This window comes from Chroicocephalus ridibundus, unplaced genomic scaffold (genome assembly GCF_963924245.1).
Source record: "Chroicocephalus ridibundus unplaced genomic scaffold, bChrRid1.1 SCAFFOLD_594, whole genome shotgun sequence".
Classification (NCBI taxonomy): domain Eukaryota; kingdom Metazoa; phylum Chordata; class Aves; order Charadriiformes; family Laridae; genus Chroicocephalus; species Chroicocephalus ridibundus.
Genome location: NW_026961416.1, coordinates 6,962 through 32,535, shown reverse-complemented (window position 1 = coordinate 32,535; position 25,574 = coordinate 6,962). Strand labels below are relative to the sequence as shown.

General features: G+C 55.8%; 1 protein-coding gene across 4 annotated transcripts; it reads left to right on the top strand.

The window, feature by feature from the left end:
* LOC134509402 (neuroblast differentiation-associated protein AHNAK-like) lies at positions 1-24,947 on the top strand. 4 transcript variants are annotated; one of them, XM_063321916.1, is made up of 5 exons: positions 1-172; positions 5,532-5,625; positions 5,723-5,876; positions 6,786-6,973; positions 7,059-24,947. In XM_063321916.1, exons 3-5 carry the CDS (start codon positions 5,723-5,725, stop codon positions 24,693-24,695), a joined length of 17,979 nt encoding a protein of 5,992 aa, XP_063177986.1. In that variant the 5' UTR covers positions 1-172; positions 5,532-5,625; the 3' UTR covers positions 24,696-24,947. The 4 variants fall into 4 exon arrangements, with proteins under 4 accessions (XP_063177986.1, XP_063177983.1, XP_063177987.1 ...); XM_063321917.1 differs by having other exon boundaries at positions 2-172; positions 5,532-5,876; positions 7,059-17,564; positions 19,143-24,947; XM_063321913.1 differs by having other exon boundaries at positions 5,532-5,876.
* The last annotated feature ends 627 nt before the right edge of the window (positions 24,948-25,574 follow it).

The following is a 25,574-nucleotide window of genomic DNA, read 5'->3' as shown; positions in this document are numbered from 1 at the left end:
AAGAGCCCGGCCCCGCTCGGGGCGCGGCCACTCGCCGCGATCCCGCCGCCCCGCACGGATCGGCCGGGACCGGGAACGGCACCGGGACCCGCCGCCGCCGCCAGGAATCCGGAGCGGGAGGAACCGGCGCCGGGCATGGCCGTGCCCGGGAGCTGAGCGCCGCCGCCCGCAGGTACCGGCCGGGGAACGCGACGGGGCGGGACGAACCGGGAGCGGCACCGGGCGGGGCTCGGGAGCTGCCGGACGGGCGGCGGCTGCGGGACGGGCCCGGCGTGGGGGGCTCTGGGGGTTCCGGGAACTTCGTGGAAAGTTGTGGGGGTCCGAGAGCGCAGCCGGGGGGGGGGGGGGGGGGGTCCCGTGAACTTCGCGAGAGTTTGGGGGGGTGGGGTGGGGTGTCCCGGCCGGGGCGAGGGGGTCTCGGGAGTGTCCCGGGGGGCTCCGGGAGTCCAGGGGAGTGTCCGGGGGGGTCCGGGAGTCCTGGGCGTGTACAGCGCGGGGGGGGCGAGGGGGGGGGGACGGGACGGAGGGACTCTGGGAGTGCAGAGGGGTGTCGCGGGGGTGTACGGGGGTGGAGGGGCTCGCAGAGGGGTGTCCTGGGGGGCGGGTTCCGGTGGTCCCGGGAGTGCAGGAGGGTGTCTCGGGGCGGGGGGGGGGGGGGAGGTGTGCGTGGAGTTCTGGAGTCCCGAGGACTCCGTAGGGCGGGGGGTGGGGTGGAAGGGGGGGGTGTCACGAGTGTCACGGGGGGGGGGGGGGGGGTGCCATGGGGGAGGTGTCCTGGGGGTTCGAGAGTCCCGGGAGCTCCGTGGGGCGGGGGGGGCCTCGGGAGCGTCCCGTGGGTGCAGGGGTGGGGGGGGGGTCCCGGGGGTCTCCGTAAACTCCACGGGGCGGGGGGGGGGGTTGTCCCAGGAGTGTCCGGGACGGGGGGGGGGTCTCCGAGCCTCCCGGGGGTGCGGGCGGGGGGTCCCGGTGGGCTCCGGCCGCGCCCCGAGGCCCCGCTGTCGGGCTCGCTCAGGGCGTTGCCCCCCCCGTCCCCCCCCCGCCCCGGCTCCGCCGCGCCCGGACCGGGGGAGTCCCCGCTGGGGGCGGGGCGGCGGAGTCCCGTCCCCCCTTTCCCCCCCCACCCGCCCCGCCCGGGCAGAGGGGACCCCCCGGGGGGGGGTGTCCCGGTACCGGGGGTGTGCGGGGGGGTGTGTGTGGTGTTTTTTTTTGGGGGGGGATCCCCCGGGATCCCGGCGAGGGCGCGGCTCCGGCGGCGGCCGGGCGTGGGCGGCTGCGTTTAATTAACGTTCATTAAGGCCGGTTTCAGCGCGGGGTGGGAGAAGCTTTTTTTTTTTTTTGGGGGGGGGGGGGCATAATTTTTGGGTGCGTTTGAAACACACACACTATCCCCGCCAAGGTCGGGCGATGGGGAAGGTGGATTTTGGGGGGGGGGGGGGAAGCCCTGGAGGTGCCCACCCCCCCCCCCTCCTTGTACACGCTGGGGCTTGGGGTGCGGCCGGCACTCATGTGCCCCCCCCAAAAATGTGGGGACCCCCCAAAAATGAGGGGACCCTCCCATTTCAGTAGGTGTCTGGGAGGGAAGGACCCCCCCCGCAGCGGTGTATCCCAAAAGGGGCCTGCAGCCCAGCGAGCCCCCCCCCCCCCCCCCGCCCCCCAAAACCATCCCGACCCCGCCTTTTGGGGGGGGGCCCCCACACCTCCCAGCCCCCCCCCCCCCCATCACCCCCCAGCCCTTTCGGGTGCAGGGGGGGTGGATTGGGGGCCGCGTCGCCATCGCGTCCCCGTTGCGGTAACGAAGGGGGGGGGGGGGGGGGACGACGGGGCCGGATACACGGGAGGACACCCCCACGCCCCGAAACCGCTGCGGGCAGCGTCGTGTCGTCCCCCCCCCGCAGCCGGTGAAACCGGTCCCACGGCGCCCGCGGGACTCTCGCTTCGGAGCCGGTTCAACCGGTACCGGGAGGGGGCCGGAGAGTTGGGGGGGGGGGGGGGGGGGGGGGGGCGCTGCTCCTCTCCCCGGTACCCCCCTTTTTTTTTCCCCCTCCTTAAAGAAAAAAAAAAAAACAAATTTTTTTTAAATTCTAAAGTTTTTGAAATTTTTGAAATTTTTTGGTAATTTTTGACTTTCCCCCCCACCCCACCCACCCCCCCGCGTGGATTTTTGGCCGCGCCGGCACCGAGGGTTTTCCTGGGGGGGGATCCTTGGCCCCGTGTGTCACCGTCACACACACACAACACCCACCCCCCCCCCAGCGTGGCCACCGTGTCGTCCCGTCCCCAGCGTGGCCGTGGCCACGAGCCCCCCCCCCCCCCCCCCCCCCAGCGTGGCCATCGTCCCTCGTGGGGCGCGCACAAACCGGTGGCGTTTTCTGCCCCGACGCCCCCCCCCTCCCCCAAAAAATCCACCCCCACCCATTAATTCTGTTGGTTAATTAGCAAAGTACTCCGCAGCGCCCGGGGGGGGGGGGGTGTCTGCAGATCTGGGGCTTCGTGGCAGCTCTTCGCCGTGGGACTCGTGGGTCGCGGCGCCGAGGGGTGAAGGATTTTTGGGGGGGGCCCAGTTTGGTTGTTTTTTTTTTTTTTTGGGGGGGGGATGTTTCCCAGCGCGGTGCCCCATGGAGGATGCCGAGCCCCGGGGTGACACCGGGGGGATGTGTGTGACACCGGGGGGGGGGGGTGGTCCTCGGTGACTGGAGAGGAGGTGGCCGGGGGGGGGGGGGGAGGGAATGGAATGGGGGGGGGGGGGGTGTTTTTTCGGGTGGCGGCGCCGGCGATTACCGAGCTGTGGCCTCAGCACATCGGCCCTTTTGTGCGTGTGTGTGTGTCCCCGGTGTCCCCCCCCCCCTCCTCCCTCCCCCCCCCCCCCCCCCCCCGTCCCCCCCCCCCCGTCCCCGCGGCTGCACAAACCAACCCGTTTCTGCCCCGGGCTGTGACACGGGGCGGGGGGGGGGGGCGGGGGGGCGACGACGACAACTCACCACTACCCTTGTGTGTCGTCCCCCCCCGCCACGGTGACAACCCCAGAGTGGACGTCCCCGGGGGGTGGCTTTTTTTTTGGGGGGGGGGGTGTCCTTGGGTGCTGTCGTCCCCCCCCCGCGTTGGTGACATCGCTGCCGCTGGGTGATATGGAGAAGGGGACGGCGGGGGGGGGGGGGGGGTGGGCAAGGAGGGGGGGGGGGGGAGGGACTAAAAATATAGGGAAGGGGCAGCACGTGGCTCCCCCCAAAAATAGCCGCGGGGGGGGGGGGGTTGGGGGGGGCCGCGGGGGTGGCATTGCCGCCCAGGACACCGCGAAGTGCCATGGTCACCCTGGGGTGTCCCCGGCCGGGCGGGGGGGGGGGGGTGTCTCGGGGTTTTGGGGTGAGCTGGGTGTCCCCGTGTGTGTCCCCCCCCCCCGAGTCTGTGTGTTCCCCCCCCGGGCCCCTCCCGGTGTGAGTCACTCCCCACCCGGCCCGCGGGGCCCTGACTCACAAACCAGTTTGTCCTCCGCCGCCACCGCAGCCTTCCAGACGGTTCCCTGGCCCAACGGGTGGGTTGGTGACACCCCCACGGACCCACGGCCACCCCCCACCCACCCCAAAGGTCACCTCGTCCAACCCCCCACCCCCCCCCACCCCGCCCCAGGACCACGTCCCACCACCTCCTGAAGGTCCCCGTGGATGGAGATGCCGCCACCCCCCTGCCGCAGGCAACCAACGTGGTGCTCGGGGACCTTCGCGGTGGTGGTCAGAGGGACCCTCCTGTCCCCCAGTTTGTGCCACTGGGCTACGAGCCTGGGGTCGTCCCTCCCCACAGCAGGACTTTGCCCGTCCCCTCAGCCCAGGCCACCATTCACCGCCTTTGTTGGTGGCTTGTGGTCAACTCGGTGCCCACCAGGAACCCCCAGAGCTTTTGTTCTTCCAGCTGGGTGCCCCCCCTCCCCCCCCCCCCCCGCCTTTCCAAACCCCCAGCAGATACTGGCGCGTGGTGGGGCGGCTCCTCCCCAGATGTGGCACAAACCACTTCTCCTTGTGGAGTTTCGTGAGGTTCCTCTCAGCCCACTTCTCCCTCCCAGTATGGTCTCACTGGGTGGCTGCACCACCCTCTGGGTGATCCCTCTGATCTGCTGATCCTCCCGCAGGGGTGTCACCTGCAAACCCACCCCGTCATCGTTAAAAACCGAGGACCACCCAAGCTGCAGAGTGACAACCCCGCTCCTGCAAACAGCCTCAGGTCACCCAGGGAGGTGGTTAGAGAGACCCAGCAGCCACCTGGAGGTGGTCCTCCATGGACCGGTTCTAGGTGGCCCTGCTTGAGGGTTGGACCGGGTGACTTCCAGAGGTCCCATCCCGCCTCAGCCAGGCCCGTGAAATGCTCACTGGGCATCTTCAAGGTTTCTTTGGAGGCTTCACAAGGAGACAACATCCTGTCCCACAAGTGACCTTCAAACATCAGGGCAGCCCCATGGAGGGCAGCGCCTCTGTTGACCCTTCTGTGTTGGGGACACTTGTGTCCTCGCTGGGTTTGGCCCCATTGGGCTCCTTCAGGAAGGTCCACGTCCTCCATAGAGTTGTGTCATATCCCCACTTGCGCGATGCTTGATGCTGAAGGAGCTGCTCCGAGGTTTAGATGGTTAGGCTGGTAGAAAAGGACTAAAAACCCTCAAATCCCTTCCAAAAACCCTCAGATCCCTTCCAAAAATTGTCTTCTGCATTGCTGGTTCCCCTTTTGCCGGTGGTGACTGGGAGAGCTGGAAGGGGCAGCATACGTGGGAGAAGGAGATGTGACGGGAAGCCATTTTTTGGAGAACCCGCTGCCCACCCAGGCGAGCTCCAGGCAGGCAGGTTTCCCACCAGAGCAGCTGGAAATACCAAGCTTCTCTCTAAATTTGCGTTCAAATTCATGAAACGAAACCTTCGTGAGGTGGGTTTGCCCTTGTGAGACGTTTGGGTGGAGGTTTTGCCGTGGGCTGCAGCATCTCTGGACTTTGCTCATCCCGTCTTTGCTCTTCGTGACCTTTGCAGCTGTGTTGGAGGGAGAATTTCTTGTCTCTTTATTTCTCTTGTACGCCCAAAGTTTGCTAGAAATGGGGGGGAAATCCCCTTAATTTGTTTTTAGGTGGTAAAAAAGTTGACTTTGGGGTGGTGGTCCAGAGCAGGAGGGAGACACGGGTGAAGCGGGAGAGTTGACGTTGCAAAGCGACTGTCGCTTTTGTCCTTCCCGACCATCCAACACTTGAATTTCTTTAGTTTCCGTATAATGGCAGAACTATCTATTATCGAGCACGAGAGGAGCCTCTCCAAGGACTGTGTCTGTCCAGTAATGACCTTTGGTTGGGTCAACAAGACGTGGTGGCCATTTGCCACCCTCTGCCGTGGCAACGTTTAGCTCTTAACGCAGCTTTATCACTCGTTGTCCTGTTGACCAAAGGTGATACGGTCTCGGGGCAGCGTCGTGGCTGGGACGCGCTTTGGCTCCCGTCCCATCTGGGTGTCGAAGGTGGAAGAAGGAAAGCTGGAGTTTCACGTGGATCTCTCTGATCTCTCCACCAGGCTGGGAAGGTGAAACAAAAGCTGCTGTGAAGTCCACAAGTGAAGGCAGAGGGATTCCTGGGGCGGATCCAGCCGGGACCAGCATCCCAGCAAGGTGAGTGGGACGGAGCTGGTTTTACCCATGCTCAAAACCCATGTCCATCTCCTCCATCGTGTTTCCCTTCTCACCCTCTGCCTTTTCCCTTCCCCAGATGGAGAAGGAGGAGGAGACCCGGGAGATCCTGCTCCCCAACTGGCAGGGCAGCGGCTCCCACGGCATCACCATTGACCAGACAGACGACGGGGTCTTCGTCAAGCGAGTGCAGCAAAACTCCCCAGCCGCCAAGATGGGCGTCGTGAAGGAAGGTGGGATCATAGACTCACAGAAGGGTTTGGGTGGGAAGGGACCTTTAAAGGCCACCTAGTCCAACCCCCACCATGGGCAGGGGCATCTTCAACAAGACCAGGTTGCACCAAGCCCCATCCAACCTGGCCTTGGACACCTCCAGTCACAGAATCACAGGCTGGTTTCGGTTGAAGGGACCTTTAAAAGTCCAACCCCTCGCCATGGGCAGGAACATCTTCTGGACCAGGTTGCTCCAAGCCCCATCCAGCCTGGCCTTGAACACCTCCAGGGATGGGGCAGCTGCAGTTTCTCTGGGCAACCTGGGCCAGGGGCTCACCAGCCTCACAGTTAAGAATTTCTTCCTTAGATCTAGTCCAAATCTCCCCTCTTTCAGCTTAAAACCATTTCCCCTCATCCTATCGCAGCAGGCCTTGCTAAAAAGTCCTTCTCCAGCCTTCTTGGAGGCCCTTTTTAGGGACTGGAAGGGGCTGGAAGGTCTCCCCGGAGCCTTCTCGTCTCCAGGCTGAACCTCCCCCAGCTCTCTCAGCCTGTCCCCACAGCAGAGGGGCTCCAGCCCTCTCAGCATCTCCGGGGCCTCCTCTGGCCCTGCTCCAACAGCTCCGTGTCCTTCTGATGTTGGTGGCCCTGGAGCTGGAGGCTCCCTCACGCTGCTGGGGATGCAGCCCTGGGTGGAGATTGTTGTGGGGAAAGTTGTTTTTTTTTTGGGGGGGGGGGGAAATGTGTTCTTTGTGTCTGTTTTGTCCATCTTGGCGATGCCTCGGTTGCTTCCTCCTTCTTCAGAAACAACCCTACAGCTCAATGGTGGTTGCTCCCCACCTCGCTTGTGGTGGGGCTGGGGCGGGGGGGTCTTCTCCCTGCACTATCTCACTTCTCACCCCTCTGCTCACCCTCCCCCCGCCCAACCCCAGGGGATCAGATCGTGAGCGCCACGGTCTATTTTGACAACCTGCAATCCGGGGAAGTCACGCAGCTGCTCAACAGCATGGGCCACCACACGGTGGGCTTGCGCTTGCAACGGAAAGGGGACAAGTCTCCATTGCCGGGACAGTCATGGTCACACGACGTCTTTGCGGCCAGCAGCCCAGAAGTCGTTCTGGTGAGTGATGGAGGAGGAAGAAGGGAGGAGGAGGAGGAGGGGGGAGGAAGCACCCCGGTGCTAATGAAGGTCTTTTTGCTTCCAGAGCGGGGATGACGAGGAGTACAGGAGGATTTACACAACAAAAATCAAACCCCGGCTGAAGTCGGAGGAGGTGCTGGAAGCGGAGTGTGGTGGGACGCAGAGCAGGACCATTACGGTCACCAGGAAAGTGACAGCGTACACCGTGGACGTCAGTAGACACGACGGAGCCAAAGATGTCGAAGTCGTTGGCCCAGACTTTAAAATCCGGATCCCGACCCAGGAGATGACCCACATGATGAAGACCGAGGTTGAAGGAGAACCTGGGAAAACTGTGATCAAAACAGCAGCCGGGGGGGGCAGCCAAGGCACAGACTGGAGCATGGACATCAGAGGACCAACGGTTGAATCTTCTGCCCAGAAGCTGGATGTCCACGTCGGCGAGGCTCAGTTCGGAAAGGCCGGGATGACCATCTCGGGAACGCAAACGATGGGCATTGACCCGAGGACTCGGATGGACCCTCTACTGCTGGAGAGCCAAGTTCCTGCGGGGGAAACTGGAAAATCTGTTATGGTGGAGATGCCAGGACATGACGTTTCTGGCACGGCATCCCTGGGCTTGCCCAGGATTGAAGCAAATGGACAAATGGGAAACCTGGACATGGGTTTTCACGTCAAGGGTCCCAGGCTGGATGGCAAAGGACATGTTTCTGGCATGGATGTCCACATGGGGGGGATGCTGTCACACGCTGATGGTTCCACCCCTTGTCTTCAAGGAGATATCAAAGCCCCTGGAGTTGACGTTTCTTTACCAGCGATGGAAAATCCAGCTGTCGATGTGGGAAAAATCAAGATTCCCGTTTTAAAAATGCCCAAATTTGGGTTCCCGACTGCAGGATCTGGCACCGAGGCTCAAGCCCCGCAGGTGGGCGCCGACATTCCCACTTCAAAGCTGCAGGCTCCATGTGTGGATGTTCCCTCCTCATCCGTCCACGTCATGGGACCTGAAGTTTCAGCTCCTTCAGTGAAAGGCCCAAAGGTGGACGTGGGGCTGAAGGGTGCTGTGAAGGTTCCCGCCCCAGAACTGGAGGTCCCTGGGGTGGGTATCAAAGGCCCCAGCGTAGAGGTCCCAGCTTCCGATGCAGACATTCATGGTGGCAAGGGAATACTCAAAATGCCACACATGACCTTTCCGAAATTCACTGCCTCGGACTCGCAAGGGGAAGGTCCCATTGTGGAAATGGTGCTGCCAAAGGGCGAGGTGGGACCGGCAGCATCCCACGTTGGCGTTCCCGATGTGGCCATCAAAGGAGAATGGAAAGGCCCCAAGTTCAAGAAGGTCGAAACGCCCCAAATCTCTCTGTCGGATGTAAACCTGAACCTGAAGGGTGCTCAGGTGAAGGGAGATGTGGGTGTCACGGTCCCCACGGTGGAAGGGGATGTCAAAGGACTTGGCTCTAAGGGTCTCAAGATGGACATAAAGGCTCCTGACGTTGAATTTGAAGCTCCGGGAGGTTGCTTGAAAGGGCCCAGCATTTCTGCGCCAGAGATGGACATTCACATGAAGGGACCTAAGGTTAAGGGAGAAGTGGATGTTTCTATCCCAAAGATGGGCGGCAACCTGAAAGGACCTCAGCTTGACGTTAAAGGCCCCAAACTGGGGATGGACGTGCCTGACATCGATATCAAAGGCCCCAAAGTTACAATGCCAGAGGTGCATGTCAAGACCCCCCAAATATCCATGCCTGACATCGACCTGAACCTAAAAGGCCCCAAAGTGAAAGGAGACCTGGATGTTTCTGCCCCAAAACTGGAAGGGGAGCTGAAAGCACCTGGACTTGACATCAAAGGCCCCAAAGTTGACATTGAAGCACCAGACGTGGACATCCACAGTCCAGAAGGGAAACTGAAGATACCTAAGCTGAAAATGCCCAAGTTTGGGGTGCCTGGCCTGAAGGGAGAGGGCCCCGACATCGACGTGACGCTTCCAAAGGGGGAGGTGGGCATTTCTGGTCCTAAGGTGGATATCGATGTGCCAAGTGTGGACATCAAAGGGCCAGAAGGAAAACTGAAGGGCCCCAAGGTCTCTGTGCCAGATGTTGACCTGAACCTGAAAGGCCCCAAACTGAAGGGTGACCTGGATGTTTCCATCCCCACCGTAGGAGCTGATTTGAAGGGTCCTGAACTGGAGCTCAAAGGCCCCAAAGTTGACATTGAAGCGCCAGACGTGGACATCCACGGTCCAGAGGGCAAGCTGAAGATACCTAAGCTGAAAATGCCCAAGTTTGGGGTGCCTGGCCTGAAGGGAGAGGGCCCCGACATCGACGTGACGCTTCCAAAGGGGGAGGTGGGCATTTCTGGTCCTAAGGTGGATATCGATGTTCCAAGTGTGGACATCAAAGGGCCAGAAGGAAAACTGAAGGGCCCCAAGGTAAAGATGCCTGAGATGCACATCACAGCTCCAAAGGTCTCTGTGCCAGATGTTGACCTGAACCTGAAGGGCCCCAAGGTCTCTCTGCCAGATGTTGACCTGAACCTGAAAGGCCCCAAACTGAAGGGTGACCTGGATGTTTCCATCCCCACCGTAGGAGCTGATTTGAAGGGTCCTGAACTGGAGCTCAAAGGCCCCAAAGTTGACATTGAAGCACCAGACGTGGACATCCACAGTCCAGAAGGGAAACTGAAGATACCTAAGCTGAAAATGCCCAAGTTTGGGGTGCCTGGCCTGAAGGGAGAGGGCCCCGACATCGACGTGACGCTTCCAAAGGGGGAGGTGGGCATTTCTGGTCCTAAGGTGGATATCGATGTGCCAAGTGTGGACATCAAAGGGCCAGAAGGAAAACTGAAGGGCCCCAAGGTAAAGATGCCTGACATGAGCTTCAAGACCCCTCAGATATCCATGCCTGACATCGACCTGAACCTAAAAGGCCCCAAAGTGAAAGGAGACCTGGATGTTTCTGCCCCAAAACTGGAAGGAGAACTGAAAGCACCTGGACTTGACATCAAAGGCCCCAAAGTTGACATTGAAGCACCAGACGTGGACATCCACGGTCCAGAAGGTAAACTGAAGATGCCAAAGCTGAAAATGCCCAAGTTTGGGATGCCCGGTCTGAAGGGAGAGGGCCCCGACATCGACGTGACGCTTCCAAAGGGGGAGGTGGGCATTTCTGGTCCTAAGGTGGATATCGATGTGCCAAGTGTGGACATTGAAGGGCCAGAAGGAAAAGGGAAAGGTCTCAAATTTAAAATGCCTGAACTAAACATTCAAACCCCCAAACTGTCCATGCCAGATGTAGATCTCAGTTTGAAGGCCCCCAAACTAAAAGGTGATGCAGATATTTCTGGTCTGAAGGCCTCTGGAGATCTGAAAGGCCCCAAAATAGATGTGGAAGGTCCCCAAGTGGATGTTGATATGCCTGAGGTAGACTTGGAATGTCCAGAAGGGAAAATAAAAGGCCCCAAATTTAAGATGCCTAAGCTTAATATCAAGGCACCTAAAATATCCATGCCGGATGTCGATTTGAACTTAAAAGGACATAAAATTAAAGGAGAGATGGACATTGCAGCTCCTAAGATAGAAGGTGACTTGAAAGGACCAGAAATAGACATTAAGGGACCAAAAATAGATGTTGAGGTCCCAGATGTCAACCTGGAGTGCCCAGAAGCCAAACTGAAAACACCGAAAATCAAATTGCCTCATTTCAATGTGTCCGGCCCGAAGTTTGAGGGAGCCAATGTAGACGTCAGCCTGCCAAAAGGAGAGATAGATATTTCTGGGCCAGAGGCAGATATTGAAGTGCCAGAGATGGATGTTGCAGGGCCAGAAGGAAAGTGGAAAGGCCCCAAGTTCAGGATGCCCAAGCTGAATATCAAAACACCTAAAATATCCATGCCAGATGTTGATTTGAACCTAAAGGGACCTAAAGTGAAAGGAGAGATGGATATTGCAGCTCCTAAGATAGAAGGTGATTTGAAAGGGCCAGAAATAGACATCAAGGGACCAAAACTAGATGTGGAGGCCCCCAGTATTGATATGGAATGTCCTGAAGGGAAACTGAAAGGCCCCAAGTTCAAGATGCCTGACATGCACATCAAGGCACCCAAGATCTCCATGCCTGACGTGGACATTAATCTGAAAGGGCCCAGCATGAAAGGGGACATTGAAGTCTCAGCTCCCAAGCTGGAGGGTGACCTGAAGGGCCCCGAGGTGGACATCAAGGGCCCCAAAGTTGACATCGAGGTACCCGATGTAGACGTTCATGGCCCAGAAGGAAAATTCAAATTGCCCAAGTTCAAGATGCCCAAGTTTGGGATGCCCGGGTTCAAAGCAGAAGGCCCAGAGGTGGATGTGAACCTGCCGACAGGAAACCTGGATGTTTCTGCTCCGAAGGTGGACATTGAGGGTCCAGAGGTGGACATTGAAGGCCCAGAGGGGAAGCTGAAGGGCCCCAAATTCAAGATGCCTGAAATGCACTTCAAGACACCCAAGATCTCCATGCCGGATGTGGACTTCAATCTGAAAGGCCCCAAGCTGAAGGGGGATGTGGATGTGACTGTCCCCAAGCTGGAAGGTGACCTGAAGGGCCCCGAGATTGATATCAAAGGCCCGAAGGTCGATGTTGACCTCCCTGACGTTGAGCTGGAAGGGCCAGAGGGGAAGCTGAAGGGCCCCAAGTTCAAGATGCCCGAGATGAACATCAAGGCCCCCAAGTTCTCTATGCCGGATGTGGACTTCAATCTGAAGGGCCCCAAGCTCAAGGGGGATGTGGACGTGTCTGTCCCCAAGCTGGAAGGTGACCTGAAGGGTCCCGAGGTGGACATCAAGGGCCCCAAAGTTGACATCGAGGTACCCGATGTAGACGTTCATGGCCCAGAAGGTAAATTCAAGATGCCCAAGTTCAAGATGCCCAAGTTTGGGATGCCCGGGTTCAAAGCAGAAGGCCCAGAGGTGGATGTGAACCTGCCGACAGGAAACCTGGATGTTTCTGCTCCGAAGGTGGACATTGAGGGTCCAGAGGTGGACATTGAAGACCCAGAGGGGAAGCTGAAGGGCCCCAAGTTCAAGATGCCTGAGATGCACTTCAAGACACCCAAGATCTCCATGCCTGACATCGACTTGAACCTGAAGGGCCCCAAAGTGAAGGGGGATGTGGATGTGACTGTCCCCAAGCTGGAAGGTGACCTGAAGGGCCCCGAGATTGATATCAAAGGCCCCAAGGTCGATGTTGGCCTCCCTGACGTTGAGCTGGAAGGGCCGGAGGGGAAGCTGAAGGGCCCCAAGTTCAAGATGCCCGAGATGAACATCAAGGCCCCCAAGTTCTCCATGCCGGATGTGGACTTCAATCTGAAGGGGCCCAAGCTGAAGGGGGATGTGGACGTGTCTGTCCCCAAGCTGGAGGGTGATCTGAAGGGCCCCGAGGTGGACATCAAGGGCCCCAAAGTTGACATTGAGGTACCCGATGTAGACGTTCATGGCCCAGAAGGTAAATTCAAGATGCCCAAGTTCAAGATGCCCAAGTTTGGGATGCCCGGGTTCAAAGCAGAAGGCCCAGAGGTGGATGTGAACCTGCCGACAGGAAACCTGGATGTTTCTGCTCCGAAGGTGGACATTGAGGGTCCAGAGGTGGACATTGAAGGCCCAGAGGGGAAGCTGAAGGGCCCCAAATTCAAGATGCCCGAGATGCACTTTAAGACACCCAAGATCTCCATGCCTGACATCGACTTGAACCTGAAGGGCCCGAAGCTGAAGGGGGATGTGGATGTGACTGTCCCCAAGCTGGAAGGTGACCTGAAGGGCCCCGAGATTGATATCAAAGGCCCGAAGGTCGATGTTGACCTCCCTGACGTTGAGCTGGAAGGGCCGGAGGGGAAGCTGAAGGGCCCCAAGTTCAAGATGCCCGAGATGAACATCAAGGCCCCCAAGTTCTCCATGCCAGATGTGGACTTCAATCTGAAGGGCCCCAAGCTGAAGGGGGATGTGGATGTGTCTGTCCCCAAGCTGGAGGGTGATCTGAAGGGTCCCGAGGTGGACATCAAGGGCCCCAAAGTTGACATTGAGGCACCTGACGTCGACATTCACGGCCCAGAAGGTAAATTCAAGATGCCCAAGTTCAAGATGCCCAAGTTTGGGATGCCCGGGTTCAAAGCAGAAGGCCCAGAGGTGGACGTGAACCTGCCGACAGGAAACCTGGATGTTTCTGCTCCGAAGGTGGACATTGAGGGTCCAGAGGTGGATATTGAAGGCCCAGAGGGGAAGCTGAAGGGCCCCAAGTTCAAGATGCCCGAGATGAACATCAAGGCCCCCAAGATCTCCATGCCTGACATCGACTTGAACCTGAAGGGCCCCAAGCTGAAGGGGGATGTGGATGTGTCTGTCCCCAAACTGGAAGGTGACCTGAAGGGTCCCGAGGTGGACATCAAGGGCCCCAAAGTTGACATTGAGGCACCCGATGTAGATCTTCATGGCCCAGAAGGTAAATTCAAGATGCCCAAGTTCAAGATGCCCAAGTTTGGGATGCCCGGGTTCAAAGCAGAAGGCCCAGAGGTGGATGTGAACCTCCCAAAAGGAGATATTGATGTTTCTGCTCCAAAGGTTGATATTGAGTTGCCCAATGTGGACATTGAGGGTCCTGAAGGAAAAGTTAAAGGCCCCAAGTTCAAGATGCCCGAGATGCAAATCAAGGCCCCCAAGATCTCCATGCCTGACATTGACTTGAACCTGAAAGGCCCCAAAGTGAAGGGGGGTGTGGATGTTTCTGTTCCAAAATTAGAGGGTGACTTGAAGGGACCCGACATGAGTATTAAAGGTCTGAAGTTGGATGTTGATGTTCCTGATATTGATGTCGAAGGTCCTGACGGAAAATGGAAAGGACCCAAGCTAAAAATGCCCGATATGCATATTAAAGCACCTAAACTTTCTATGCCTGATGTAGACCTCAACTTGAAAGGTCTCAAAGTGAAGGGAGAGATGGATGTTTCTGTACCCAAAATAGAGGGCGATGTGAAAGGACCGGATCTGGAACTGAAAGGGCCCAAAGTGGACATAGAGGCTCCAGATGTTGGACTGGAGTGTCCAGAAGGGAAGTTAAAGGGTCCCAAATTTAAGATGCCCGACATGCACTTCAAAGCCCCCAAGATCTCCATGCCAGACTTCGACCTCAACCTGAAAGGCCCCAAAGTCAAGGGGGATGTGGACGTTTCTCTTCCAAAAATGGAGGGGGATTTGAAAGGCCCAGATGTTGACATCAAAGGCCCCAAACTGGATGTGAATGTGCCCGATGTTGACCTAGAGTGTCCAGATGCAAAGGTTAAAGGCCCCAAGTTCAAGATGCCTGAAATGCACTTCAAGACACCAAAAATCTCCATGCCCGACATAGATTTGAACCTCAAGGGTCCGAAGTTGAAGGGAGATGTGGATGTTTCTCTCCCCAAACTAGAGGGTGACTTGAAAGGCCCCGAGATAGACATCAAAGGTCCTAAACTGGACATAGAAGCTCCTGATGTGGATATTGAGGTCCCAGAGGGGAAGTTGAAAGGCCCCAAATTTAAGATGCCTGAGATGCACTTCAAAACCCCCAAGATCTCCATGCCGGACTTTGATCTGAACCTCAAAGGCCCAAAAGGAAAGGGGGATGTGGATGTCTCCATTCCCAAGTTAGAAGGTGACCTGAAAGGGCCTGAGGTTACAGTAAAGGCCCCGAAAGTGGACATAGAGGCTCCAGATGTTGGGCTGGAATGTCCAGAAGGGAAGTTAAAGGGTCCCAAATTTAAGATGCCCGACATGCACTTCAAAGCCCCCAAGATCTCCATGCCAGACTTCGACCTCAACCTGAAAGGCCCCAAAGTCAAGGGGGATGTGGACGTTTCTCTTCCAAAAATGGAGGGGGATTTGAAAGGCCCAGATGTTGACATCAAAGGCCCCAAACTGGATGTGAATGTGCCCGATGTTGACCTAGAGTGTCCAGATGCAAAGGTTAAAGGCCCCAAGTTCAAGATGCCCGAGATGCACTTCAAGACACCCAAGATCTCCATGCCTGACATCGACTTGAACCTGAAGGGCCCCAAGCTGAAGGGGGATGTGGATGTGTCTGTCCCCAAGCTGGAAGGTGACCTGAAGGGCCCCGAGATTGATATCAAAGGCCCGAAGGTTGATGTTGATCTCCCTGACGTTGAGCTGGAAGGGCCAGAGGGGAAGCTGAAGGGCCCCAAGTTCAAGATGCCCGAGATGAACATCAAGGCCCCCAAGTTCTCCATGCCAGATGTGGACTTCAACCTGAAGGGCCCCAAAGTGAAGGGGGATCTGGACGTGTCTGTCCCCAAACTGGAAGGTGACCTGAAGGGTCCTGAGGTGGACATCAAGGGCCCCAAAGTTGACATTGAGGCACCCGATGTGGACATTCATGGCCCAGAAGGTAAATTCAAGATGCCCAAGTTCAAGATGCCCAAGTTTGGGATGCCCGGGTTCAAAGCAGAAGGCCCAGAGGTGGATGTGAACCTGCCGACAGGAAACCTGGATGTTTCTGCTCCGAAGGTGGACATTGAGGGTCCAGAAGTGGACATTGAAGGCCCAGAAGGGAAGCTGAAGGGCCCCAAATTCAAGATGCCTGAGATGCACATCAAGGCCCCCAAGATCTCCATGCCTGACATCGACTTGAACCTGAAGGGCCCCAAAGTGAAGGGGGATGTGGATGTGTCTGTCCCCAAGCTGGAGGGTGATCTGAAGGGTCCTGAGGTGGACATCAAGGGCCCCAAAGTTGACATTGAGGCACCTGATGTGGACATTCACGGCCCAGAAGGTAAATTCAAGATGCCCAAGTTCAAGATGCCCAAGTTTGGGATGCCCGGGTTCAAAGCAGAAGGCCCAGAGGTGGACGTGAACCTGCCGACAGGAAACCTGGATGTTTCTGCTCCGAAGGTGGACATTGAGGGTCCAGAGGTGGACATTGAAGGCCCAGAGGGGAAGCTGAAGGGCCCCAAGTTCAAGATGCCCGAGATGCACTTCAAGGCACCCAAGATCTCCATGCCTGACATCGACTTGAACCTGAAGGGCCCGAAGCTGAAGGGGGATGTGGATGTGTCTGTCCCCAAGCTGGAAGGTGACCTGAAGGGCCCCGAGATTGATATCAAAGGCCCCAAGGTCGATGTTGACCTCCCTGACGTTGAGCTGGAAGGGCCGGAGGGGAAGCTGAAGGGCCCCAAGTTCAAGATGCCCGAGATGAACATCAAGGCCCCCAAGTTCTCCATGCCGGATGTGGACTTCAATCTGAAGGGGCCCAAGCTGAAGGGGGATGTGGATGTGACTGTCCCCAAGCTGGAAGGTGACCTGAAGGGTCCCGAGATTGATATCAAAGGCCCCAAGGTCGATGTTGACCTCCCTGACGTTGAGCTGGAAGGGCCGGAGGGGAAGCTGAAGGGCCCCAAGTTCAAGATGCCCGAGATGAACATCAAGGCCCCCAAGTTCTCCATGCCGGATGTGGACTTCAATCTGAAGGGCCCCAAGCTGAAGGGGGATGTGGATGTGTCTGTCCCCAAGCTGGAAGGTGACCTGAAGGGCCCCGAGGTGGACATCAAGGGCCCCAAAGTTGACATTGAGGCACCCGATGTGGACATTCATGGCCCAGAAGGTAAATTCAAGATGCCCAAGTTCAAGATGCCCAAGTTTGGGATGCCCGGGTTCAAAGCAGAAGGCCCAGAGGTGGATGTGAACCTGCCGACAGGAAACCTGGATGTTTCTGCTCCGAAGGTGGACATTGAGGGTCCAGAGGTGGACATTGAAGGCCCAGAAGGGAAGCTGAAGGGCCCCAAGTTCAAGATGCCCGAGATGCACTTCAAGACACCCAAGATCTCCATGCCGGATGTGGACTTCAATCTGAAGGGCCCCAAGCTGAAGGGGGATGTGGATGTGACTGTCCCCAAGCTGGAAGGTGACCTGAAGGGCCCCGAGATTGATATCAAAGGCCCCAAGGTCGATGTTGACCTCCCTGACGTTGAGCTGGAAGGGCCGGAGGGGAAGCTGAAGGGCCCCAAGTTCAAGATGCCCGAGATGAACATCAAGGCCCCCAAGTTCTCCATGCCGGATGTGGACTTCAATCTGAAGGGCCCCAAGCTGAAGGGGGATGTGGACGTGTCTGTCCCCAAGCTGGAAGGTGACCTGAAGGGTCCCGAGGTGGACATCAAGGGCCCCAAAGTTGACATTGAGGCACCTGACGTCGACATTCACGGCCCAGAAGGTAAAGTAAAATTGCCCAAGTTCAAGATGCCCAAGTTTGGGGTGCCCGGGTTCAAAGCAGAAGGCCCAGAGGTGGACGTGAACCTGCCGACAGGAAACCTGGATGTTTCTGCTCCGAAGGTGGACATTGAGGGTCCAGAGGTGGACATTGAAGGCCCAGAGGGGAAGCTGAAGGGCCCCAAATTCAAGATGCCTGAGATGCACATCAAGGCCCCCAAGTTCTCCATGCCGGATGTGGACTTCAATCTGAAGGGCCCCAAAGCGAAGGGGGATGTGGATGTGTCTGTCCCCAAACTGGAAGGTGACCTGAAGGGTCCCGAGGTGGACATCAAGGGCCCCAAAGTTGACATTGAGGCACCCGACATGGACATTCATGGGCCGGAAGGTAAAATCAAAATGCCCAAGTTCAAGATGCCCAAGTTTGGGGTGCCGGGTTTGAAAGCAGAAGGCCCAGAAGTTGACATTAATCTACCTGAAGCCGATGTTGCTATTTCAGGTCCAAAGGTTGATGTTAATGTTCCTGATCTGGACATTGAAGGCCCGGAAGGAAAACTTAAGGGCCCTAAATTTAAGAAACCAGAATTGCAGTTCAATGTTCCTAAAATCTCTATGCCAGATATCGACTTAAATTTGAAAGGTCCAAAGCTGAAAGCTGATGTTGATCCTTCTCTTCCCAAAATAGAGGGCGAGCTGAAAAGTCCTAAACTAGACATCAAAGGGCCAGAACTTGAGGTCGAGGGACCCAAGCTTGATCTTGAGGGAAAGGCTAAAAAATCCAGGTTTAAACTTCCGAAATTTGGCTTTTCTGGTCCTAAAGTGCAAAGCCCAGATGTGGATGTGAAACTTAAAAAACCTGACATTGAAGTATCTGGTCCAAAAGTTGATGTTCCCGCTCCAGATGTGGACATTCAGGCAAAATCAAAAGGGTCAAAATTTAAAATGCCTTTCCTGAGTATTTCATCGCCCAAAGTTTCAATGCCGGACGTGGAGTTAAATCTGAAAGGCCATAAACTGAAAGGAGAGTTAGATGTTTCCAGCCCCAAGTTGGAAGGGGAACTGAAAGGTCCTGAGGTGGACATCAAGGGCCCCAAAGTCAACATCGAAGCACCCGACGTGGACATTCATGGGCCGGAGGGTAAAATCAAAATGCCCAAGTTCAAAATGCCAAAATTTGGTGTGTCTGGGGTGAAGGCTGAGGGGCCAGAGGTGGACCTTAGCATTCCGAAAGGAGAGCTGGATGTTTCGGGTCCCAAGCTGGATATGGAAGGTGCCAGTTTGGAAATTGAAGGGCCAGAGGGGAAGTTCAGGGGCCCCCAGTTCAAGATGCCAGAAATGAACATCAAAGCACCCAAGATCTCCATGCCCGACATTGACCTGAACCTGAAAGGCCCCAAAGCAAAGGCAGATGTGGATGTCTCTCTTCCTCAGGTGGATCTGAAGGGCTCAGATTTGCATGTGAAAGGACCAAAAGTGGATGTAGAGGGTCCCGATCTTGACCTTGAAGGTCCCAAAGGGAAACTGAAAGGCCCCAAGTTTAAAATGCCTGAAATGAATATCAAGGTGCCCAATATTTCCGTGCCAGACTTCGATTTGAATTTGAAAGGTCCCAAGTCAAAAGGAGGAGTGGACGTTGATCTTTCGGTGACAAAACCGGAAGGGGACTTGAGTGTGCCAGATGTCAATATCAAAGGACCAAAGGTCGACATTGATGCACCCGAGCTGGATGTTGAAGGGCCAGAAGGAAAGCTGAAAGGTCCCAAGTTCAAAATGCCAGAGATGCACATCAAGGCACCCAAAATCTCAATGCCTGATGCCAGCTTAAACCTCAAAGGTCCCAAGCTGAAAGGAGACATAGACATTTCTGCTCCAAAGTTAGAAGGGGATTTGAAGGCTCCTGACATCAATATTGGAGGCCCCAAGGTTGACATTGAGGCACCTGATGTGGACATTCACGGCCCAGAAGGTAAATTCAAAATGCCCAAGTTCAAGATGCCCAAGTTTGGGATGCCCGGGTTCAAAGCAGAAGGCCCAGAGGTGGACGTGAACCTGCCGACAGGAAACCTGGATGTTTCTGCTCCGAAGGTGGACATTGAGGGTCCAGAGGTGGACATTGAAGGCCCAGAGGGGAAGCTGAAGGGCCCCAAGTTCAAGATGCCTGAGATGCACATCAAGGCACCCAAGATCTCCATGCCTGACATCGACTTGAACCTGAAGGGCCCCAAGCTGAAGGGGGATGTGGATGTGTCTGTTCCCAAGCTGGAAGGTGACCTGAAGGGTCCTGACCTGGATATAAAAGGGCCCAAAGTAGACATAGATGTTCCTGATGTGGAGATTGAAGGACCAGAAGGAAAATTGAAAGGCCCCAAACTGAAGATGCCAGAGATGCATTTTAAGGCTCCTAAAATCTCCATGCCAGACTTCGATCTGAACCTGAAAGGCCCGAAAGTGAAGGGGGATGTGGATGTGTCGATGCCGTGTGTGGAAGGTGATCTGAAAGGGCCAAAAGTTGATGTTAAAGGTCCTGAGATGGACATCAGTGCCCCAGATGTTCAAATCGAGGGCCCAGAAGGCAATCTAAAGGGTCCCAAATTTAAGATGCCCGAGATGCACTTCAAAGCCCCCAAGATCTCCATGCCAGACTTCGACCTCAACCTGAAAGGCCCCAAAGTCAAGGGGGATGTGGACGTTTCTCTTCCAAAAATGGAGGGGGATTTGAAAGGCCCAGATGTTGACATCAAAGGCCCCAAACTGGATGTAGACCTTCCCGATGTGGAGCTGGAAGGTCCTGAAGGGAAGGTGAAGGGCCCCAAGTTCAAGATGCCCGAGATGCACTTCAAAACACCCAAGATCTCCATGCCTGACATCGACTTGAACCTGAAGGGCCCCAAGCTGAAGGGGGATGTGGATGTGTCTGTCCCCAAGCTGGAAGGTGACCTGAAGGGCCCCGAGATTGATATCAAAGGCCCGAAGGTCGATGTTGACCTCCCTGACGTTGAGCTGGAAGGGCCAGAGGGGAAGCTGAAGGGCCCCAAGTTCAAGATGCCTGAGATGAACATCAAGGCCCCCAAGTTCTCCATGCCGGATGTGGACTTCAATCTGAAGGGCCCCAAGCTGAAGGGGGATGTGGATGTGTCTGTCCCCAAGCTGGAGGGTGATCTGAAGGGCCCCGAGGTGGACATCAAGGGCCCCAAAGTTGACATCGAGGTACCCGATGTAGACGTTCATGGCCCAGAAGGTAAATTCAAGATGCCCAAGTTCAAGATGCCCAAGTTTGGGATGCCTGGGTTCAAAGCAGAAGGCCCAGAGGTGGACGTGAACCTCCCAAAAGGAGATATTGATGTTTCAGGTCCAAAGGTTGATATTGAGTTGCCCAATGTGGACATTGAGGGTCCTGAAGGAAAAGTTAAAGGCCCCAAGTTCAAGATGCCAGAGATGCAAATCAAGGCCCCCAAGATCTCCATGCCTGACATTGACTTGAACCTGAAAGGCCCCAAAGTGAAGGGGGGTGTGGAAGTTTCTGCACCTGATCTGGAAGGCCCTAAGATCGAGATTGAGGCCCCTGACATGGACATCAAAGGCCCCGAAGGGAAGCTGGAGGGCCCCAAGTTCAAGATGCCCGAGATGCACATCAAGGCTCCGCAAATCTCCACGCCAGACTTTGATCTGAACCTGAAAGGCCCCAAAGTGAAAGGAGACGTTGACATGACACTGTCAGGGGCAGAATGTGAGCTGAAAGGTCCCGAGGTCAATATTGGCTCTCCTAAATTAGACATAGGTGCCCCTGATATCCATATTGACAGTCCGGAGGGTAAATTCAAGCTGCCTAAATTCAAAATGCCCAAATTTTCCATGCCCGGCTTTAAAGGGGAGGGGGTAGATGTGGACGTGAACCTCCCAAAGGGAGACATTGACATTTCGGGCCCCAGCATTGATGTAGAGGCTCCCGATCTGAACGCGGATGGAAAAGTCAAAGGTCCCAAATTTACGATGCCCGAAATGCACATTAAGGCTCCCAAGATCTCCCTCCCCGATGTCGACTTCAACATCAAGGGGCCTCAACTGAAAGGGGATGTAGATATTTCTGGACCCAGGCTTGAAGGTGATTTGAAAGCACCCCAAATTAATGTGAAAGCCCCCAAAATAGATGTTGACGTTCCCAATGTGACCATCGAAGGGCCAGAAGGGAAACTCAAAGGCCCAAAATTCAAGATGCCAGAAATGCACATCAAAGCACCCAAGTTCTCTATGCCCGATGTTGACTTTAATTTGAAAGGCCCCAAGCTGAAGGGAGACGTGGACGTCTCGGCACCGAAGCTGGAAGGGGATTTGCAGTGCCCAGATGTTGACATCAAAGGCCCCAAGTTGGACATTCAGGCACCTGATGTGAACATCGAAGGGCCGGAAGGAAAACTGAAAGGCCCGAGGATCAAGATGCCGGAAATGCACATCAAGACCCCCCAGATCTCCATGCCGGACATAGACCTGAACCTCAAGGGGCTGAGGCTGAAAGGAGATGCTGACCTTCAGGGCCCCAAGCTCGAGGGAGGTCTGAAGGGTCCTGAAGTTGACATTAAAGGCCCCAAAGTAGATATCCAGGGCCCAGAAGTTGACATTGATGGTCTGGAGGGAAAAGTGAAGATGCCCAAAATGAAGCTGCCCAAGTTTGGCTTTAAAGGCGAAGGTCCTGACGTGGACGTGAACCTGCCAAAGACTGAGGTCGACCTTTCAGGTCCCAAGGTTGATATCAGTGTCCCAGATGTCAGCGTCGAAGGTCCAGAGGGAAAACTGAAAGGTCCTAAACTGAAGATGCCGGAAATGCACATGAGTGTTCCTAAGATCTCAATGCCTGAGATAGACTTGAATTTGAAAGGTCACAAAACGAAGGGAGGCTTTGACATTTCCACCCCCAAGATAGAAGGGAACCTGAAAGGTCCTGAAGTTGATATCAAAGGCCCGGAATTTGGAGTCAAAGGCCCTGAAGTTGACGTTGAATGTCCTGACCTCAACATTGAAGGCCCAGAGGCAAACGTCAAACTCCCCAAGTTTAAGAAACCAAAGTTTGGGTTTGGGATGAAAAGCCCGAGGGCAGAAATCAAGGTCCCGGGGGCAGAAGTGGATTTGCCTGAGGCAGAGCTGAATGTGGAGGCGCCGGACGTCAACATTGCAGCAAAGGGTAAGAAGAGCAAGTTCAAGATGCCGAAACTTCACGTGAGCGGCCCTAAAGTGAAAGGCAAGAAAGGTGGGTTTGATGTGAACGTGGCTGGTGGGGAGCTCGATGCGAACGTGAAATCTCCCGACCTGGATGTGAACGTTGCTGGTCCGGACGTGACGATAAAAGGTGATGCTACGGTGAAGTCTCCCAAAGGGAAGAAACCCATGTTTGGGAAAATCTCCTTCCCAGACGTTGAATTCGATCTTAAATCGCACAGATTCCGGGGGGACGCTTCTGTGGCCGTCCCAAAACTAGAGGGGGAACTTCCCAGCGTGCAGATGGGTGCAGGGGACTTGAAAATTGAGGGTGACCTGAAAGGCCCCGCCATTGACGTCGCCGTTCCCTCGATCCCGGTGCCAGACATCGATTTGAACGTGAAAGGACCAAAAGTAAAAGGGGAAGTCAGCGTTCCTGGAGCAGAACTGGAAGATCCCGAAGGAAAGTTGAAATTGCCCAAGGTGGGGAAAATGGGTCTTGGCCTGGAAATGCCAGATGCAAACTTGGATATCTCGGCCCCAGCCATGGAAGGAAGCCTGAGCCTCCCTTCAGCTGACGTGAACCTCGGAGGTGTGGATGTAAAGCTCAAAGGGCCCCAAATCTCAGGACCCGATTTTGATGGAAACCTGAAAGGACCAAAAATAAAGGGAGATCTGCACGTTTTGAATTCTGTGGAAGGGCCAAACGGCAGCCTGGACGCACCGGGCATTGACCTCGGAGGCTTGGGAGGAAAGCTGAAGCTGCCAAAGTTGAAGTCCCCCACGATGGAGGGACCCGATCTGAGCGTGAGAGGAGGCGTCGACTGCTCCATCCCGCAAGTGGAGGTGGATGCGAAAGCCCCGGGTGCGAATCTCCATCTCGGCACTCCAGGCATCGATATCAAAGGGCCCTCGGTGGACGTTTCTGCTCCGGATTTGGATGTAAACCTGAAAGGACCAAAGTTGAAAGGCGATCTCGATGTTTCTGCTGGGGTCAAAGCCCCCAAAGCTTCAGTGGACACCCCCGATGTCGGCTTTGAAGTTCTGGGTGGCACGATCAAGCTCCCGTCCCTCAAACTCCCTCAGTTTGGTATTTCCAGCCCTGGTGTGGACGGGGCTGATGGGGGTGTCAGTCTTGAAGGCCCCCAAGTGAAAGGAGGCCTGAAGGGCTCAGGGGCTGGTGTTGGGTTGGAAGGACCCGATGTAGAATTGAAAGGGCCTAAATTTCAAATGCAATCACCCAGCGTGTCCTTGCCGGATGTTGACCTGAAGCTGAAAGGACCAAATCTACGGGGCGAGGCAGATGTTGCCGGTGACCTCAAAGGCCCAAAAGTCAACGTGGAAGCGCCTCACGTCAACCTTAAAGAGCCTGGAGCGGGCGTCCACCTCGACGCTCCTGCCTTGGACGCGTCTGCGCTGAAAGTTTCTGGGTCGGGTTTTAACGTCAATGTGAAAGGGCCGAAGGTCAAAGGTGGCGCCACCATCTCTGGAGAGGCGGCCAGTGCCGGCGGCGGAGCTCTTCGCCCTACTGGCCCAAAGGTGGGAATCAGTGGCCCCAGCATCACTGTGGGAGTCCCGGAAAGTGGTGGGGGAAAAGTGTCGTTCCCCAAGCTGCGAATGCCAAAATTCGTGTTTTCAGACCCGGAGGTGAAGGGCAGAGAGATGGGAGTCGACGTTGAGTTCCCCGGGGCCGACGCCAACCTCCCAGCTGGCACCGCTGACCTCGAGCCGGAGGATGCCGACGTCCGGCTGAAGAAATCCAAAATCAAAATGCCCAAATTCAATTTTTCCAAGGCCAAAGGGAAGAGCGGCGTCACCTTGAGCTCCCCGGAGGTTTCCGGGTCCGTTTCGGGATCCAAAGGTGACCTGAAGAGCTCCAAAGTCAGCTTGGGGTCGGCGGAAGGCGAGCTGGAAGGTGAGGGTCCCTCGGCCAAAGGGAAGTTCTCCCTCTTCAAGAGCAGGAAGACCCGCCATCGGTCGTCGTCCTTCAGCGACGAGCGTTCGTCCCACTCCACGGGGACCCTGGAGCTGGACGTCACCTCGGGGGCCGAGAAGGGCAAACAGGGCAAAATAAAATTCGGGACGTTTGGGGGGATTGGTTCCAAAACCAAAGGTTGTTACGAGGTGACGGGCAGCGACGAGGAGACGGGGAAGGCACAGGGCAGCGGGGGCTCGATGGCGGCCAAAAAATCCCCCCGTTCCTCTTCCTCCAGCACCGATAGCGGGACGAAGGGCGGCTTCCGCATGCCCGGGGTGGAGCTGACGGTGGCCAAGAAGAAGGAGTAGCTGTAAATAGGTGCCTCTGTATATAAACAGCAGTTCCCGGGTCTGTATATACATTTTTTTTTTATTATTTCTTTTTTTTTTTTTGGTGGGGGGGGGATGGGGCGGGCACTCGGGCTACTTTCAACCTCGGCCAGGGGGGGTCCAGCCTCGGGGAAGCTTCTCCGCGCTCGAGCCTTCGACTTTGTGCATGAACCGCTGAGAGCTTAAGTTTACTAGCAGGCTATTTTTGATAATATATAATTTTTTGTTGTTGTTGTTGTTTTTGTTTTCATTTCCCCCCCACCCGCCCCTTTTTACCGACTATTTTTCAGTGTTTGGTTCGTGGAAATGAGGGTTGGGGGTTTTTTTTGGTTTGTTTTTTTTGATCCATTCGAACAATTTTTTTTTTTCGTGGCGGGGCTGAAACGTCCGTCAGATTTCTAAAAAATAAGTCTATAAAAAAAATTAAAAAAAAAAAAAAAAAAAGGAAAAAATAAAATTAAAAAAAAAAAACCCACCACACCGAAGAAAACCCCAACCCTCCCCCCACCCCCCCCCGCCGTAAGCGAGAGGCGAGCGGGGTGGGGGTTGGGAAAAAAATAATCCGAGTGTTTTCCATGGTTGGGCTCGATATCGAATAACGGGGTGGGGGGGGGGGAGAGGGAACGGCCGGGGAAAGAGTAAATACCCGGCCCCGTTGCACAGGAAATATCTAAAAAAGGGGTTGTTTTGGCAAGGGGGGGGGGGCGGGGGGGGTCATGTTGTTTTTTTTTTTGCCTGTTGCCACTAAGTGACTGAGCTTGATTTATTTCTTTTTTTTTTTTTTTTTAAATTTATATCGATGCGTTCTCTTGTTGCCTCTACGCATTTGTTACATTATTTGTATTATAAAAAAGGGGG